This window comes from Seriola dumerili, unplaced genomic scaffold, assembly GCF_002260705.1.
Source record: "Seriola dumerili isolate Sdu_G_001 unplaced genomic scaffold, Sdu_1.0 BDQW01000550.1, whole genome shotgun sequence".
In the NCBI taxonomy this organism is placed as follows: Eukaryota; Metazoa; Chordata; class Actinopteri; order Carangiformes; family Carangidae; genus Seriola; species Seriola dumerili.
Genome location: NW_019174805.1, coordinates 567,026 through 586,950, shown reverse-complemented (window position 1 = coordinate 586,950; position 19,925 = coordinate 567,026). Strand labels below are relative to the sequence as shown.

General features: G+C 42.7%; 1 protein-coding gene across 1 annotated transcript in view; it reads right to left on the bottom strand.

Annotated features, from left to right (window-relative positions):
• LOC111235974 (metabotropic glutamate receptor 8-like) overlaps positions 1–19,925 on the bottom strand; it is a 114,734-nt gene that overhangs the window by 17,162 nt on the left and 77,647 nt on the right. The window contains exons 6-8 of the mRNA XM_022764552.1: positions 19,603–19,803; positions 5,836–5,975; positions 3,727–4,662 (exon numbers count right to left, since the gene is read on the bottom strand). Of these exons, the coding sequence (XP_022620273.1) occupies positions 3,727–4,662; positions 5,836–5,975; positions 19,603–19,803 (1,277 nt within the window). The remainder of the gene's footprint in view (positions 1–3,726; positions 4,663–5,835; positions 5,976–19,602; positions 19,804–19,925) is intronic.

Genomic DNA, 19,925 nt, shown 5'->3' with positions numbered 1-19,925 from the left:
GTGTATGCGCAGGCTGCAAAGTGACTGGAGTTAATTGGTTGATTTCGGTGCTTGTTCTCACCTGTGAACTGATTCACCTGGTGACTTAAAAGATGCTCTTTAATTTAATAGTTTATGAGATAAGATGTTTTACCGCTCCCCTTTAAGAACGTAACGCAGCAACACGTTTACTCAGAGATATTTTATTTCATCGGTTAAAAAAAAAAAAAAACATAAAATCACCGATAATCGGAAAATGCTGAATATTACAATCGAACATCGGGTCGATCTCTTCTCTAAACTGACGGTTTAAGTCCTTTCAGCTCTTGAAGTCTGATGTTATGACACAACAACTTCACTGAACAACTGCATCTAAACTGAAAACTCACTTTACCACCATTTTAATTTCAGTTTCTTTACAACAAATCTGTTTCAACTGCTGCTTCAACATTATGTATTATTGTTATATATAATGTAACTGCCATTAACTACCATTTAAACATTCAGTGATTCTATCTCAACTGGCGCTTCAACTTAATTCAGTGATTTAACTTTAGGTAAAAATTGTTTCCTGATACCTTCAGCTTTAGTTGTTATTTCCATTTAAAGATATTTTCAAACTGTCCTGTATCGAGGCAACAGAGCGGTTTCCATTCGGGTGATTTCACTGAATAAATCAACTCGGGCATAAATAAATAAAAAGTCTTGTAGTTAAATTTTAAATGTTTACTTGCTGTACAGGTGTTTATTGATTCACCCGGTTTAATTTCATGGAACGTCACATCTTCACAGCCACTAGGACCAGAAGACACAACAATGTGCAGTGAATAATGAGGCCTGAGGTGTTTGTTGTGTTTCTCTCCATGGTTAATTGTGTGGATGCCCGGGGGGCTTTAAAACAAACTGTCTGTTCGCTGTTGCTCTCGGTATAATGAAAAAGGAAATGTTCTTCTTGGTAAAAATGATATTCGATTTCTTTTGGCCGCAGCTCGTGAGTAAAAACATGAAATTTCCTGCAGAATAAGTGGTTTTTCTGAAGCCGAGGAAGCGGGAAGCCACCGGCTACTTTATGTCACACCTCCATCTGTTTGGGGTTAGGGTCAGGTGATGTAATCTTCCTCCTCGGGTCTGAGCAGTCGCTCAGAATCTGCTCCGTCAGGTTGAAAACAACCGGAGGTAAAACTGAAACCGCTGTCGGGCATTTCTAGTCCTCATTAGATCAGGGAGCATTTCAGTTTCTCAGCTGTTTCTTCGCATTGTGTAACAAAATAGCTGAAGCTCAAAGGTTTCTCTTTCTAGCTTTTTTTTCTGGGGCTTTCAACTCCATCTCACAGTCTTTATCAGCAAATTGAACTGGCTCAGGGAGATGGTATCAACTGTCTGTGTTAAAACGTGATCTCTGGCATCAGATGTAGATGCTATCCTTCATCTAGACACGAGTTCGCCCGAAGCGATGCAAACAGACACGAAGGCACGACCCCGGCCGGTTGGAAATGTTTTAATTTGAGCAAAAAAATCTGTGTGAATCCTCCAGCTTTATGAATCTGCTTCACAAACTTATAGCAATGATAGGAAAGGGGAGACTGACTGGAGGGTTTGTGAGTCAGAGGGTGAGCTGAACACAAACACACACTCCCACAGACAGTCAGCGTGTCTGTTGCTCACATAGACAATACTGAGTAAAAGTTTTAGGGATTTTAGATGTTTAGATTCTTCTCCGTCACATAATACCATCAGGGAGGCGTCTGATTGATCCCAGACTCGTTCTGAAGCACGACAACGAGCCCACACATACAGAACCATCTGCAGAGACAAGAAGAACAAGGAGTCCTGAGACAGATGGCGTGGCCCCCACTGAGTCCTGATCTCAACGTCACGGAGTCGGTCTGGGATTTAATGAAGAGACAGAAGAAACCGAGACTGACTAAATCCACAGGAGGGCTGCGGCAGTTTCTCCCAGATGCTTCAAACGACCTACCTGCAAAGAACCTGACAAACCTGTGAACCTTGATTTAGGTTTTTTTTCTGTTGCACTTTGTTTTAATTGATAAATAAAGACTTCCTGACTTTTAGTTTTAGTGTCTGAAACTTACAGTTCTGTAGGTGATGCAGGGGCAGTCCGGCGTATCCACAAAGAGAAAGAGAATGAATGGAGTTTCGTCAGCTCCTGTTTCCAAGGTCAAGAAAATAAACTTGTCAAGTGCAACTTTTAAGACTGTATCAACAAGAAATTCTGTCGGTGCTCGGGCTCATGGGAAGTTCACACACTTCCCCTTCACCAGAGCAAACTTCACCTGGTTCGTGGCAGTCCATCAAAGCAGTTGCTGACACTAGACCAACGCGGAGCTTTACACAACCTTGAAAAATCAGCTGTCAAGTATCAGGGTTGTTATCGGCCATGTAGAGCGTTCCTAACGTAATCCCTTTCCATCAAAGTAAAAACAACTCAGATACAACATCTTTAGTATCTGAACAGTAGCAGCAGAGAAAGACTGATAAACTATATTTAGTGGGAAATCTCAGTGAATCGCTCCACCTGTCCTCCAGATCTCCCCACAGACATGATAATGAGCAAAATCCTCCATCTGGCAGCTCACTTACAGCAAACTCAACCCAAAAACTGTTGTCTGAATGTGCTAAATTTAATTCTGCTCTAATTAGTTCTGTGTCGAGAGGCTGCAGAGCCGTCCGTGCTGAGCCTGTGGTGATTAGAAACCAATCAGTCATCAATCACTCACTCAGATCAGTGTTTCCAAACTCAGTCAAAGACAGTCCTGCGTCTGAAAATGATAATATTATTATTACCTCCACCAAGGAAGGTAGTTTTTTTACCCCTGTCTGCTCATTTGTCGGCAGCATTACGCAAAAAGTACTGAACCGATTTGCACTGAAGTTGGTGAAGGGGCGGGGCATGAGCCAGTGACAAACCCACTAAATTTCAGGGCAGATCCAAATCACTTATTATGAATTTCACTTTTTTTTGATGAAGTCTGGCACATGTTTCACATTGGCCTCAGTGGAGATCCGCGCTCTCCGAGTGTCCTTCTAGTTGAATTTGGACTCGGGGAGATTCACACTGTAGTTCTTCAGTCCACTTACTTTACATCTTCCCCCACCACACTGTCATATACTGAGGCTAATTAGCTCTAGCGTGCTACACAGAGCGAAACCTTTAGCTTTGGAACCTGCTAGCTTTAGCCTCAGCCTGCTAGCACAACATCAGGCGCGTATTCACGACCCCATTTCCCATTTTAAAATGAGGTCACCTGACTTTTCTACCAACTTACAAAGCTAACGCTAATTAGCTAGCTAGAACCGATGTCTGCCGACAAATCTGACGGTTGCTGGCTAGAAAAGAGAAATTAGTTTTTGAATAGTTCTGACGAAAATCAAGGATCCACTGTTTCAGAAATGACTTTGGATTTTGATGGTAAAGTTTCCGTATAAGTGTTTGAAATAAAAATGATTCAGTAAGTTGAGATTTGCCTCAATTATTAGCAAAAAAAACCCCCAAAAAGCATCAGAATAAAAAAGAGAAAGAAGATTCTCATCTGCAGAATGAGAGATTCTCTGCTTCACCATGACAACCTGCAGGATTTCATCACGGTGTCATCAGTGTCACAGGAAACCTCACAGGTGTGAGAGTAAATGAACGTGGTGCTGAGTGTGTGTGTTTCCTTTTATAACCTCTGCTGTAGGGGCTCCACATTAAATAAAACATGACAGATATATCAGAGAAGCACTCACCCGCTCTGCCGACTGCGCCGTGCCGAAGAAGATGGGGATGAAGGCGAGCCAGATGATGCAGGTCGTGTACATAGTAAATCCAATGGGTTTGGCCTCGTTGAAGGTCTCTGGCACGCCGCGCGTCTTGATGGCGTAAACAGTGCATGTGACCATCAAGAGGATGCTGTAACCCAGCGAGCAGATGAGCGACAGGTCAGAGATGTCACACTTGAGCACGCCGCGAGCGTTCTCGGGATCCTGCGTGCGCTGCTCCCCGTAATCCACGAAGGTGTGCGGCGGGTCGACGGCGAACCACATGAGGACGCCCAGCAGCTGGACTGAGATGAGCGAGAAGGTGATGACCAGCTGGGAGGCAGGTGAGATGAAGCGCGGCGCCGTCACTGCCTTCTTGCCCTGCTCGAAGATGCGGTGGATGCGGTTGGTCTTGGTGAGCAGCGCGGCGTAGCTGAAGCACATGCCGAGGCCCAGGAAGATGCGGCGGAAGGAGCAGACGACGATGTCGGGCGCGGCGATCATGGGGAAGGTGATGATGTAGCACAGGAAGATACCTGTCAGGAGCACGTAGCTCATCTCCCGCCCAGAGGCGCGCACGATGGGGGTGTCGTGGTAGCGGACGAAGGTGACGATGACGAAGGTGGTGGCGACGATGCCCAGCACGGAGATGAAGACTGGCACCAGCGCCCAGGGCGAGTGCCACTCCAGCTTGATGATGGGGATGGACTGGCAGCCGGTGCGGTTCTGGTCGGGTCTCTTCTCGTAAGGGCAGAGCTCGCAGGTGAACTCGCTGGCCTGGAAGTGGTATCCCTCGCAGCGCTCGCAGTGCCAGCAGCACGGCACGCCCTTCACCACCTTCTTCCTCTCGCCGGTCCGGCAGGGCAGGCTGCACACCGAGGCCGGCAGGGAGGAGTCACCGGTGGTCCACTGCAGGGCCTCCATCTGCGGGGTGGGGGGTGGGGGGGACCAGGCAGGTTAACGTTTTTAACTGCCATAAAAATATTATATGTTGTCACATTTGATGTATTTTATTTGCACACATTATTTACGTGATTTATTTGTGATTTATATATTTTCTTTTATTTGTTTTGGATATGCAAGACTAGGAACTAAAGTTTACGCCTGTGTTGCACGGGACACTTTAAGTTGTAACATTTTCCTTCTGAAGACCACGTGGAATCAAGAGAAAGTTTTCTGTGTTCCGGTAAAAAGGTGAAGCGATGCCCGTTTTTGTGATTTGTTTTGGTCCATTCATTCCCTCTTGGTGCAGCCGGTGAGGTTTGTTTATTTACTTTACGTGTAGTCGTGTATGTTTATATCTACGTTTCCGTAGTTTGTTGTAATATTGTCCAATATCACGTGTCTAAGTAGTTCGACGATGGTGAGATAAAGTCTCAATTTAACCGCTCTAAATCCGAGCTCAGGTAACCATAGCAATGGACTTGACCCTTCAGGCTCCGGTTACTTTACCGGTGAAACACGGTGGAGGGTTTTAAACACACCTGGTTGAATGAATGAACTGCATTGTGGCTCCGGTCCTCTCCACCGTGTTCGGCAGATTTTAAACATCTGTTGTGTATTATTTTATTTCTTTATCGATTAACTTCTGAATAACGGCACCAGGTGTGTGTTTTCGCTACTAAAAAGAGTTTTCTGATTTTGCGTTCATGATTTGACTCTTGATGAAGAAGGAGCCAGTCTACTCTCGCTTTTTCTCAAGAAGTAGAAAGAGCAGTAATTGTTGCTTTACTGGCATTTAAAAAAAAAAGTTACTTCCTGCTGTTGTGTTTGTGTTTGTTGCAGGAAACACATCAAAAAATTTCTAAATAGTTGAGTTCAAACTGTTTTCTCAAACTGCTGAGTCCAAGACGGAGAACGAAAATCCTAAAATTGCTCTGAAACATGGAAAGTTTCGAACAACTTTCTCCCTTAAAGCTCCCAGTCGGTCTTCAAAGACCATGTGATGTGGTTGAAACGTCTGATTAAGCTAGTAAGTGGACCTTGAAGTGTGAGATTGTTCTGTCAAACTGCTGCTTCGAAGGTCAAGAGTAGTTAATGATCATTACCATCTCCATTATCAGGCTTTAAATCAACAAGAGAAGTGGCGGTCCTCACATTTAGATGCAGCTGATTGGTCCAGTGTCCGATGACCTTGTACTCCGCCGTCGACCTGTTGTTGATCTGATACTGGAAGATGTCGTAGCGTCCGGGAGCGTCGCCGTTCTCGTTAAAGATGACCGGAGTCCCTGCGCTTCCTGTTAAATACACAAAGCAAAGAACAGACTCAGAGCTCAGATACCGTTGACGACTATTAATTCGGTTTCTCTGCCGCCTGGGATGAGAACCTTCTGGGGACAGAGAGTATTTTCATCAACATCTAAGGACCAAGCTCGTGTCTGTCAGCGGTTCGTCGTGGTTACATCACTTGTTTCAAGCTCTTCCATTGGTCAGAACTGCCCTACTCTAGACGCCTCATTGGTAAGTTTGACGAACTACCATTGGTCTGAATTGCCGAAGGGTTCCTGGTCGTGTCGCTCACTCAAGACAAATAGTTATCCTGAGGCACAGAAGAGTGGAAGTTCTTACTTTACTTTTATTTTCCCCCTTGCACACCCTTTAGGGTTCAGTGTCTCCTTCAAGACGCTTCAACATGTGGACAAAGAAGTGAACCAACAACCCTGCGATTAATGGCCGACCTGCTCTGCCTCCAGAGCTGCAGCCTCCTCTGTTTGATGCTGCTTTATATCCAGTGAAAACTCATTATGATTGAATCAATTTTAACCAAAAATCCAAACCAACACAGTCACTGTTCAAAATTAGCACCGATTACTGAGAGTTGGCATCAAATGTCTCGTCATGGTCATAATCTTGTTTGACTCCTTCTAGGATTAGACAGTTCCTGATTTAAATCATAATTAGAGAGTTAGCTCTTGTTCACATGCTTGTGTTTAGACCACAGTTAACTTTTTTTTTTGAAATGCAAAAACATCCCTCAAAGTGAAGGCCAACAGACACCAGCAGCGTCATCTCATCAGGATACTCCTCTGTCCTGTTCCTGGCATTGACGCCTCTACTGTACCTTGATTATTATGATGCGTCGGGTGTGTGATGCACTTAAGGTATCAAAGCATGTATTGTTTTGTACTCAGGTATCATATCAGCAGCACTTTCAAAACCCTTCAAGCAATTACTAACAACTTTACAACCAACATTACTCAATAGATAGATTTGGCTTAAGTGTCACTATTAGTGCCTATTAGTGACCAACAGCTGCAAGTCATTCATTCATACCTGGGAGTGAAGTTAATCCTTCACATTCAAGTTTTCCACACACACTCCAGGACCTTCACCTGTCCCAGACAAACTCAGTCTTCAGTCTGCCTGGTTTGTTTTTAAAGCAGCATCTCTCTGTTTACTCCTCTTCCTGATATCCTTCCTCTCAGGGTTTTCTGTGGAGTCGACGCAGGCTTTCCTCTCAGTCTGACTCATCTTATCACAGTTTCCCCACCGGCTGTTCACCAAAACAAACCACACTGACTAAATCCTCGTCCTGCCAAGTTAAAATCACACGCTGCCCGACACTGTTCAGTCAGCCAGCTGTTTAACAAAAAAAACAAAAAACAAAACCTACATCTTAAAGCAAAAAACATTTTCAGCACAACTGGTGAATTCAGTCTGAAAAGATCCAGTTTCCTTTATGATTTCTGCTGAGCAGGAAAACTGATACCACAATAAGTTATAATAACTTTTCCCTATAATGCTGTATTTTCTCTCTTCTCTCTACAGATTTTACATACATATTGTTTTTGTTTTTTAAGATTGTGGACCTGCATTTTCACGTTAATTTTGTGTAAACAGCAAAAAACAGCAAATGCAGGAACAGGAGTAAATGTTAATGAGCTGCATCATCTCTGAAGGAAATGAATGCAAGAAAACTTAAGTGTTTTGCTGCAACTGATACGTTTCCAATGGATTTTTCATATCTGTTTTTTACAACAATAGAAACTGATACGTTTACAGATTTTATTTTTTAATAAAAGATTAAAATAATGAGCAACAACACTTACTGTTTGCTGAGGTTAAACATTGTTTTTTTTGTTTGTTTTATAATTGTAATTATAAAAACTTATTATTATATAATTATTATAATATATAATACTAGAACGTTTTATAGTAATTTAAGTGGCTACATTTTATGGCCAAAACCTGGAACTACTCTGAATCAAAGTCAAACAAGCTGCACAAAAACAACTGAAAACCTTAAACCTGCAGTTGCTGATTGTTTTGTTTTTTTTTTGGCCACTTGACTTAAAATCACAAACCTCAGTATTCATGTAGAACCTGATGAACAAGTCCAAAGTCTTTGGTCTCCACCACCTCCTGAGGGAAAAATCTGGCTCTGTAGCTGCTAAATGTTGCTAAAATTCAAACGCGAGTCTAAATAATTTTGAAGTATGAGACGTGTTGACTTTATTATTATTATTTTTTAACATTGCACTGAACCATAATCGGGCTGGATGTTTGTGAGCCCACACACTTTTTGGCCTTGTAGACTCTGAAAGGATTTATAATCTGTTTCCTCATTCAGACCAGGAAACACTTCAGGCATCAAATTTTTAAAATCCAAAATGTTGGATTTCAGAGGGTGTTAAAAATCAGAAGGCTCAGAGGTTCAAGATAATCCTCGGAAACTTCATGTTCGAGTCTCGGGATCTTCAGCTGCTGTATATTCACTGTATTGTGTGATCGTCGTACAGTTGTGCTGTACTCCTCGCCACAGGGAGAATTTAACACCGGGGACAACAGCCTCGAACTTGAAGTGGATTAGTTTGGAGCTGATGAAGCCGAGAGGAAGTGCAGCAGATTGGAGCTAAAGAGCAGAACAACAACAACACCGAAAAAAAAGAAAAAAGAAAACAGATTTATAATGAAGTGAGTGGGCGGTTTGATTCTATCCTGCCCCGATTTCCTTATTCAACATGAATAAAAGCATCACAAATCACATCAACATGGAGATGAATCACCGCAGCTCGCCTCAGGATGTGGAACCCAACCCCCCCCCCACCTCTTCCACCTTGTCGTCTCCATCCCCCACTTCACTTCACTTCACGTCAGAGAATCTGTGTTCATACAGAATTAATGCCTTCGCTGCACATTATTTCCAAACGCGGCAACATGCAGCTTTGTCATTAAACACAATAAGACAAACAAACAATACGCTCTGCAGAATAAACAGCAGACGTTACAGTGGAGTCCAGAATGAAGAGCTGTTCAAGTCTCCACATATTTACATTTAATTAACACATATTTCATTTAACTATTTAAACGGGTAACTTGACGGCGATGCTGCCCGTCCTGCTGGTCAGACCTTTAATGACATTCGTTCTCCCAAGAGGATGAACCCTGTTTCCTAGAAATAATGTTTATATACAACTAGTTTGCAACAGCACAGGGTTTTATTTTGCAATAACATAAAGACAAAATGTTGTAAATTACCCACAAAACTTCTGAAGTCAAGCACCGACTTTGAATACACATTTTCACGTTTTTGGCAAGTCATGAAAAATGTTGATACAGAATACAACAGTAAAACGTTTACTGACAATATATTAAATTAAATTTGTTTCTGTAAAAATATCTGATCTGGCAGAAAAAATATCAGTTCAAATGTTGTTGCCTAAACTACAGTCAGGATTCAGGATTCAAACCCTGGACTCTGGTATCAACGTCCTGCGCTTCATACAAGCCCCATCCGCCCTGAGCACCTCCCAGCAGCCCCAGCTCTCTTCACAAATGCTGCGCTTCATTCGCTCCAAAAACAGCCTCTGAACATAATCTGGCCAGAGATGAGGTTTCTCATCACAACATGATTGAGAAATTGATTTAGTTCTATAGAAACGCAATTTATAAAAGACACGGTTGCATGATCAGGGCTGTGGGGTCATGATTTGAGTCAGATTCCCCCGGCAGAACCAAACCCACTACAGAAAGAAAAAAAAATTACATTTTCTATATTCATGAAAGTGTTTGCTATTTAAATCCATCTCTGCTGTGAAAATCACATTTGATCCTGGAACTGAACGCGCAAAGTTGCAGCAGAAACCTAAACCTAGACCTGAACATACGAGCTTTCAACACAGATTTATCAGGTACATAGTTAGAAGTTAGAACCTTCTAAAACTAAGATTACAGGTACAGAGCTGGAGATGTTAAAACCTGGTGTCGATAAGAAACAATCTGACAAGAACTGAAGACAATCAGTCCCGGTTTAAAATAGACCCAACGATGATTAGAGGGTTCCTGTTTTCATATCCTGAACATGCACTGAATTTGTTACGATTGGCTCGTCGGCCACAGCGAAGAAAGAACTGGAAATAACAAACTGACGTTAATGAAAGAAAATAACAACAACAAAGGCACTGAGGTGTGGAGGTCAGAACGAGTGATTTATGAGAGTGTATCTGCAGCGGCGGATGTGAGGCGCATGTTGTCAACACCAAGCAAAACCAAAAGCACAAAGTCAGAAGAAGTTTCCAGTTACCAAGAAGATAACTCCAGTGATGACGGTGCGACAGAAGTCGAACCAAAAGGGCTTCACCTTCATGTGCAGGAAAAGTACGGTGGCCCTGAGAGCTCAACGCGCTGCAACGCTGAAGAAAACAAATACTCACAACACAAGGGAAGTGTTTCCATGGGGACACTAAAAAAAAAGTGACGAACCAGCTGAGACGCACTTGTTGTTCAATGCTTTTAACTTCAAAAGTCACAGTTAGGAATTGTGGGTAGAACACGTACCGTGAACGCCTTCATGGTACAACGCTCTACCAGGTGACCAGGTTTCTGTGGGGTGAGGTAGAGCTGACGAAGAACATTACAATGAACAAGTCTGTACATGGCATTTATAGTAGCTGACAGACTGTCTTGACTTTAATCTTATATCCCCAATGTGTTTTACAAGGTGCCTGGATTTCTGGGAAGTGGAACTATCAAGACCTCGAGTTAGATCATCAAAATTATTCTGATTTATCATCAATATTTATAGAACATTCTGGGGAAATTCATCCTGTAGTTGGTCTGATAGACGGACTCCTGCCTCGAATGAGACAAAGATCTACAAGCTGTAAGATGAAAACTGATCCAGGTTTGGTTTCTCTTACTTCTTCTACTCAAGCTTTCTAACTTGTTTCCACTGAGTCGATCAGTGTTTATTAAACCTTAAACTCTCCTTACTACTATAATTAAACTATACTACACGACTTCCAGGTTGCTGATACTCTGCCTCCTCCAACCTCAGTAACGTCACAGCTGCAGTTTGTCAGCAAATCACAGCAGAGAGAGACCTGATACTCCATTAATCTCTAAAACCCAGAGAGAAGGTCTCAGGGTTTTTATTGAACCGGTCTCCTGTATCGATTGTTTCCGGGGGACCTTGGCGGACGGCGTGGGCGGTCAGAGCTGCAGCCCGTCCATTCAGCTGTGTGATAATTCCTCTCTGAAGTACGTTTACATTCACTCTGCTGTTTTCTCTGCGTCCTCGCTCTGGACACTAAAGATCCGCAGCGTTACATTCATTCACCTCACTTCACTCCTCATGCACCTGTTCATTTCAACCTCTGAGTTTTGATTTCATTCCTGATTACCTTCACGTTTTTGTCCGTCACACCTTCAGATGTCTGCAGCTCACGTGCACTGTGAAAGCTTTTTTTTTTTTTTTACTTTGAGCTCAACCAGACCAAAGAAAAGCAAGGTCAAAATTTCATTCGTGATCAGTCACAGTAAAGGATGTTGGTTTTGCAGTTTTAAGATTTTGTGATAACAAATACCCTGAAACCTGCTTTTCAGAAAGAGCAATAGAAGCCGCCCTTCAGATGAAAACACATGGAAGATATATTTGTGGATTTAAGACTGAGCCTCTCTTCTGATTGGCTGACTGTTTTCTGAGTGATCCAATAAAAATACAGCAGATTTCAGGTAAAAACACTCAGAGAAACCAAATCCTGCAAGGTTTGGATGGTGGGTCCAGGTGGGCGGGGCTTGGTGACTGCTTTGTTGTGACATCACAAAGTTCCAGAAGTCCTGACGGCTGGTTTTAAGGCTCAGTTTCTGAATACAGGCTGTGTGCATTTCTCTGTGGACTGAGGCTTTGATACTTTCACAGTATTAATATAGAAGCTAGACCTGATCTATAATCACACTACACATGGACACAGACCTTTAGATTATATATACACGTCTCAGGAAGATACACACTAAGAGAACTACTGAGCAGCATTTTCTATTGTTTTCATTGAAAAGTTGCTAAAAATCACCAAATATCGTCACACACTTAATAGATTTTGCACAAACTTGTGTCATGATTTGCATATACATATATAATTAAACGTTTACAGGATTAAAAAACAAAAAATAACAAAATAAAATGAGTGTTAAAGTGTTTTTTAAATCACTTCTTCCCCACACAACCACTTGTTTTTCTTTTTATGCCCTGGATCTTTTTTTGTTTTCTCTCAGTCACACTTGGTGAAGCGTAATCTCCGCTCGCAGCTGTTCAAACCGCACAACTCTCCAGCTGTTTATGTGTTGTAAACACACCGATCGTATCTGTAATGATTAATCAAGTCTCCGAGTTTAACTACGAGCTTTCCGTTTCCACTCGAGGCATTTCCCCGCCACCTGCCGCAGATGCAGGGAAATAAAAGTCAATGAATGAAGTGGTAAAAACGAAGCTGTTTTCTTCCTGTTTTGGAGCCAAAGTGAATAAAAAACTTTAATCCACTAAGTGTCTGCTGTTACTCGGTAGAAAGACCGATGTTACTGTCTCAGTTTGATTCCTACAGTTGTTTATTTAAAGCTGCATATTTGAAGTGAAGTCACTGTGGAAAATGAGCTGCTCACATATTCATCGCCTCACTCACCTACAGTACCACCCCCCACCCCACTCACCTACAGTGACCCCGCCCCTCCCCCTCTGATCTGACTGTAAAGGGTTTCTCCTCCTGCAGCTCCACGGGGTCAGCCATGCTGCATCTCCCTAAAAAAAACATCAACAACAAGCTTTTATCGCCTCTTAGTAAGCATCTGCTGTCCAAATGAATCAGAGGGGAACCTCCCTGAAGTCTCCCCCCTCCCCCCACCACTCTCCCTTGCTCTGCAGATTGCGTTCAAACAGGACGTCGCCACAATGGCCTCATGCAGATGGCTCGAGCACAGCGAGCGCTAACATTAGCACAAGCTTCCCCGATGCTCCTCTAAAAATAAGCACACGAGCAAGGAGCACACGGCTGAGTTGGCGATTAGCCCCCTGGCCGCCGCCGCCGCCACACAGCACCGCTTCGCCCTGGATCCGCCGCATTTAATACATGGAATTATGGGTAACCCCGCTGCCCCGCGTTCAGAGAAGTGAAGCATAAAATACAGAGAAGCAGCTCGAGTTTGATTTATGTCAACGTTTGATGTATGTGAAGGTTAAACTGAGCGTGCTGCTCACAGATTCAGACGGGAAAGCCCCAAACACAGCGTGACGTGTGTGTGTCTCTGTGTGTGTCTCTGTGTGTGTGTGTGTGTGTGTGTGGGCCTTATAAAACTCAATCAGGCTCAAACCACACATGAGCCACACATGCTGTTGAGCCAGGATTCATTGGTGATGCACGTGTACATGCACAGCGCTGAGATGCAGCAACCTGTTTCTGTTGAATAAAGGTTATATAATAAAGATTAGATGCACTGGGCAGCTGCCAGGCTTCAATATGCGAGTGTGAACGAGTCCCTCAGAAGAAGAGAGCACTGCTCTCACTGAAACATCCCTGGTTAAACGTACAATATGTCAGTAATTCCCATCCTGAGTCTGTCAATCAAAACAACGAAAAAAGATGACGTTTGGAGACATTGTGAAGTAGTGTGGGATCATGGGAGTTGTTGTTCTTCACCTCCAGACCTGTCAGCTTCTCTCGGCAGGGATTCCTTCAGTGCTAAATTATCCACAAAGGTGATTAAAACCAGTAAAGACATTTAATAAAGCAGATTCATTTTAAAAATCGTCCTGGAGGGGCTGTGAGCGGAGCTGCCGCTAACGTTAGCTCAGGTTCTTCCTCTGATAACTTTTGATCCTGATGTTCAGGAGGTTTTCATCACCACCAGAATTATCCGCAGAGGTCTCCTCCTCTCCATAACAGACGGACAAGGCGACTAAAACCAAGAAAAACCCTGAATTAAGCAGTTTCTCTGTCCGCTCACATTTTTTCTCAGTTATTTCCTTCCTCCGGTTAAAACATATAATAAAAAATTAACAAGATCTAGAGAGTGTGTCCTAAAAAAGTGTGGATAAAAATACATTTTGACGCTTCTGTCAGACAACCACAACACTGACACATGCACATAGGGACAAACGGACTGTTACCACAAATAAAATCACAGAAAAGTTACATATTATAACTTTAAATAACAGAAAAAGGAAGGAAAGGAAAAGTGATATAAACTCATCTGTATTTGTACATGTCTGTATTATTCAGTGTCGCTGATCATTTTTAAGGCTAAAACTTTTACATTTCTTGTCGTTCCAGGAGGCCACTGATTTCCATTAAAGCTTCACCGAGCAACTTGAATGAGTCTTTGACAGAAGTGAATCAGACATGAAGTTCAAAGTTAAGAATTAAACGACTCAAGTAGGTTTTGTGTCTTAAAAAAAAAACTTTTAAGATCAGTCTTAATCTTGAAACAGCCGTGAGAAGAGACAAAGAAGAAGTTCCCACCCAAACTCAAACTGGTCCTCACAAAGATAGAAGTACACACACACACACACACACACACACACACACACACACACACACACACACACACACACAGTATCCTGAATCTGCTTTTTTTTTGTTCTGGATTCCTCCTCGGTATGATTTCTCCTCTGAGCTTTAATCTGAAAGACGACTGACTAATCTTCCTGTCTGCGAAACGTTTCCTGTTTCTGCCCTTGTTTGCTTTAATTCAGCGAACGAGGCAACAAACTGTTTAATGTTTAAAGAGCATGACGTGCGGCTCTGAACGCGGCTTTAACTGAGCACAGATTTACTGTTTCAGCCCTGGGGGTGAAAATCACAGCTGATTCAATATTTAATGCCTCTCCTCCTCCTGCAGATCTCATTACAGTTATTTAACCCGGACCGCTGAAGCCTCTTAACTCGCCTTTGATAGAGGATTTTGAACGGTGGCCGTGAACGCTCAACGCACTGGAACTTTAGAAAACACGAGGAAATTAAGAAAACATCTTCACCAGTTTGGGAACACGTGCTGCGAAAACACAAAACACAACCACATACAGAAACATGCGGAGAGTAGCAGAAACCTGGCTGGGACGTGCTTGTTATTCAATAATTCAAAACGTCACAAAGCACTGACCAACCAGTGCGTCCCAGCTGGGTTCATCACGCTTTTGTGTCCCCTGGAAACACTCCCATGGTCGTCTGTGCTACTTGCAGCGTGTTGTCAGATTGATGATGTTTTTGTGATTTGCTTATCTTAAAGCTCCTCCAGTGTAAAGGTCTCTGTCCATGTGTAGTGTGATTATAGATCAGGTCTAGCTTCTATATTAATACTGTGAAAGTATCAAAGCCTCAGTCCACAGAGAAATGCACACAGCCTGTATTCAGAAACTGAGCCTTAAAACCAGCCGTCAGGACTTCCTGTAACTTTGTGATGTCACAACAAAGCAGCCACCAAGCCCCGCCCACCTGGACCCACCATTCAAACCTTGCAGGATTTGGTTTCTCTGAGTGTTTTTACCTGAAATCTTCTATATTTTTATTGTATCACTCAGAAAACAGTCAGCCAATCAGAAGAGAGGCTCAGAGCCTCCTCTCTTCTGATTGGCTCACCGACCTGTTGTTACTAGAGCTCCAGAGAGAAGCCTGAGAGAGGAGATGTAAAACTACACTGAGATGGTTTTTGGTTCTTAAAACCACAAATATATCTTCTTGAGGATCAACACTTCAAATAAAACATAGAAGAAGAAAAACATTTGACATTAAAAAACTTTTTGAGCTTGGAAAAGGGTCAAAAAACAAAAGCCAGATGTTAGCAGCTGTTAGCAGGTTGTTTTGCCCAGTGTAAAAGGGGCTTATGATATAAACTTAAGATACAGTTCAGAAAGTGACAGCACCTCTCGAGCACATTTCAATGAAAGAAAAGTTACATACTGCAGCTTTAATGGATCAGTATTGATGATTTATTGTACTCCACTGTGTGTTTGTCACTAACAGCAGGTCAATCAGCTGTTGCTCATTAACATTAATTCCATGAGTAGCTTGACAACAGGTCCAAAATGAACCTATGTTTATGAGGTAAAAGATGCATCGCTCTCTACAACACTGCACAGTCACAAGTGGGCCGAGCGTTTCTGTAGCTGCAGCAACATCTTCTCTCCGGCTGACTGTCGCAGTCTCCCAGTTAAACTTTCATTCAGTTCAAATCAATAATTTAATCTTATAAACATTATATCTTTTAACCTGATTCTCCAGTATTTGGCAGCTTGTGAAAAAATGTGTCAGGTTTAGTAGCTGCAGCTGCTGTTCCAGTGAGTCAGATCCATTTTTAACGGCTTGGCCGGAAAGGATTTCAAGCCGAAGAAAACTGGATCAGGTCGTACTTACTACAACTACATAATACGACCATGTCATAGAAAACTGGACTGTGTGTAATACGAACCAATTGAGTGTCTGATCTCGGTGCCATGTGGGCAGAAAGCTCTAATTAGAGCCGCTATGCGAATAGCCATCAGTGTTTAACTGCTGTGTCTCTTTATTATCTTCCATCTCTGGAACAGTGCTCAGATATTTGTTAAAATGTAGGTGATCATCAGTGGGGAGGGGAAGAAGAAGAAGAAGAAGAAGCACTTCCTTAAAGCGCTTAAGTTCAGTACATATAAGAATAATACAATGTGTGATTTATTTGGTTTCCTTCCGTGCCTCGTGTCGTGTCGTCGTGCGTTCAAACACGTGAGATGCACCTCCTTCTCTCAGGCTGAATCAAGGCCGTACATAGGTTTGTACAGAAGCTTTGAAAGAGCCCATTTTCCCTCTCTGGCTCGTGAACGCTGGCGTTTCTCGCCAAGGCTAAACTTTCTTTTCATGACTCAGCGAGGAGAATTTCCCTCATTGAAAGTAGAAAAATAAAAACACACGTGCCAGACACGTTCTTCAATTCCCCTCACTTCTGCTCGAAGGCTGAGGCTGAATGTGACTTTTCTTCTTCAAGGTGAATGTGTTTGTCAGTCTTCTCAAGGACCGTTTAAACACTCAACGCAATCACATAATGTAACCTGACTCCCCCATAAATCTCCTAATAGAATTAAACTCAGCCAATAATTTATAACAAATGACCGAAGGAGACACTAAAAGAAATATAATGAAGGGAAATAAATCCCAAATCAAAGGAAATCAAGACATAGTGGAGTCAACAGTCTGCTGGGATTAAACCAGAACAAACTCTTAACTTTGCATTTGCTCATTTGTTTCAATTTGTGTCTCTAGTACGAAAAAACAAAGAGTTTACAAAATGTTTTGCTTGTTTTCTTCACTTCCATATAAAGATTAACTTCCACATATTCCTCTGCACCTAAACCACTCTGCTGAAAACACCCTCTTCAACATTAATGCTGTTTTCATTTACCAGTTAACTCGAATCTCAACTAAGGAGGAATGTGAGGAATTGTGCCCTTTTGAAGTGCTGAAAGGCTTTTAATGTGAAACATCTGTACAGGAAGTGTGGAATTTTATTTTGCAGTAGACCACCTGTAGGTGCGTTATGTATCCTGTGGCCCACAGGTGAGCTATTTAACAGATTTATTTACAGTCCGTTGGTCTGTCCATCACTCTGTTCCCAACTGAAATATCTCAACAACTAATGGATGGATTGCAATGACATTCACGGTCCCCAGAGGATGAACCCTAATGACTTTGTTCATCCCCTGACATTTCCTCTAACACCATCATGAGGTTTGTCACTTGTTGTTTGGAGTGAAATATCTCAACAACTAATGGATAGATTGCTGTGACGTTTTCTAAAGACCTTCCTTCCCCAGAGGATGAACCCCCAGTGAGTTTGATCTGCTGCGGTGACATCACAAAGAAAATACATATAGACACACAGAGATCTCCTGTAAAATTAAACATCTCAGCATATACGAGGAGGAGTGTGAGATTTAATATTCTATAGCTGCGAGTGTGAAGTGTAGTAATTATTAAAGTTGTGTGAAAGCAGATGGATTATCAGACTGCGGCGTCTCCCGCCGAGCGCAGAATAATGAATCTGGAAACTGCAGGAAATAAAACTCTGCAACCGTATTTAGTGTTTAATAATGAGCGGAGGATTCCCCGATGACGGCGTCAGCATTCACACTTCCTGCTGACAAAGCCCTCCGCCCTCCGGGAGGTCAGCCGCGATGAGGGGAGCACGGCCGGTGACAACGAGGAAGAGACGAAGATGAAGAGGAGGAGGAGGGGAAGAGGAAGAGTGGAGGAGGAGTTAATGAGGGAGCAACGAGTCGTTCTGTTGGGTGTCGATGAGACGGACAGAAAACGGCGGCTGGAAAACAGCTGTGCTGACAAAACAGGATTCGCTGATCAAAGTTGGGATGAATAATAAAGGTTTTAATATTTGAATCATCTCAGCTTCTTTCACATCTTCACATATATCCTCTGTTCTCCAACGTTTTCATACCTCATGCTTCACCTTCACACTGTTCAATGTCAGTGAGACTCACCGAGTCGTTACTGGCTGATGAAAACGTTGTCGACCTTCAGGTTTTTAATCTCGGGTATGTGCATGAAAACGTGGAGGAATTCAAAAACAAATATTTGTCAGAAAAGTGTAGAGACTCTTCAGAGGTGACGAGTGTGGAGGCGGAGATCATTCAAACTCTTTTACGGCTGAACCTCAACGTCGAACTTCTCGCTTTCGTCTCTGATTTGCCAGTTTTGGGTTTGCTTTCTGTTGTCTTTATAGATTTTGTCTGTTTGTGAAAATGAACATTCCTGATGCATTTTCATCACTATACGTTACAAGGAATCATGGGAAATCTACAGTATTTCAAAACCTCCCCTGGGGGCGCTACTTCAGGTGTTTTGTTCTGTACTGGACTCGTTTGACAGCTCCACATCTCCTGATTCCACCTGTGCAAAAGCATTTTACGATCCTCATATCAGACTTGTGGCACACAGAAGGTCCTGTATTGCTGTTTTTATGCTAATAAAAAAAAAAAGATGGGGCAAAAACACCTGGTTCAGTATTTATACTTATCTACCTCCTAAACTCTACGAGGAAAAGGTTTGATGTTGTTTTAACTTATTGTTGACTAACTTCCTGTTTCTGTTTTGTTTTACGAACTCATTGTTCTTTATCTCTTGGTGTTGTATTTATGTGCCACGTGTTCTTATGTTTTTGTGTTTTTATGCTTATATCCCACTGCTGCACTGCTGGGGATAAATAAAGTGACTGTGTGATTGAATGATTGAGTAATTGACTTTTTCGATGTAAAATTTAAAGCATGCAAGGAGACCCAGGTTGTGAGTGTAATCAAAAGAGTTGAAGAACAGTTACCTTTTTATTTTGGGACCTGGGTGTCTGTTAATGTCTCACATTTACCTTTGAAACTCATGTTTCAGTGACTTTACTGTGTCTGAAAACATCAACTTCCAGCCAGTCGAGGAAATAAAATGTTTGTCTGCTGGTGATAGTTTGGTAATGAAAGGTCAATGACCTGTGAAATGTCTCTACTGACGGCACTGCCAGCTGTAACAGTGCTAATAATAATAGACGACTCAGTATCACAGTCCGGCTCCTTCTTGAAACTTAAAATACAGGAAGTGAGATCAGCCGAACAGTGGCAGCTCTTACCGTTGAAGTTGACGGCGCGGATGTGGGCCAGCAGCTCTTTGCCGTCGATGTTGGCCATGCGCGGACACAGCCCCGGGTACCCGGCGCAGAGCTCGCGGTGCATGTGGTGCAGAGCGTGGGCCATGGCGTACACAGCGTCCATCACGAACTGCACCTTCCCCTCCTGCTCGTAGGTGGAGTCACGGCCGACTTTCTCCAGCCCTGGAACAGAAACGCAGATGGTGTCAGGTTAGTAATCACTGACATGAGATCTAAAGTTCATTCAGTCACCAAACCCCAGTGTGTGATATGATCGAAAGCTCCAGTGCAGCTACTAAATGGAT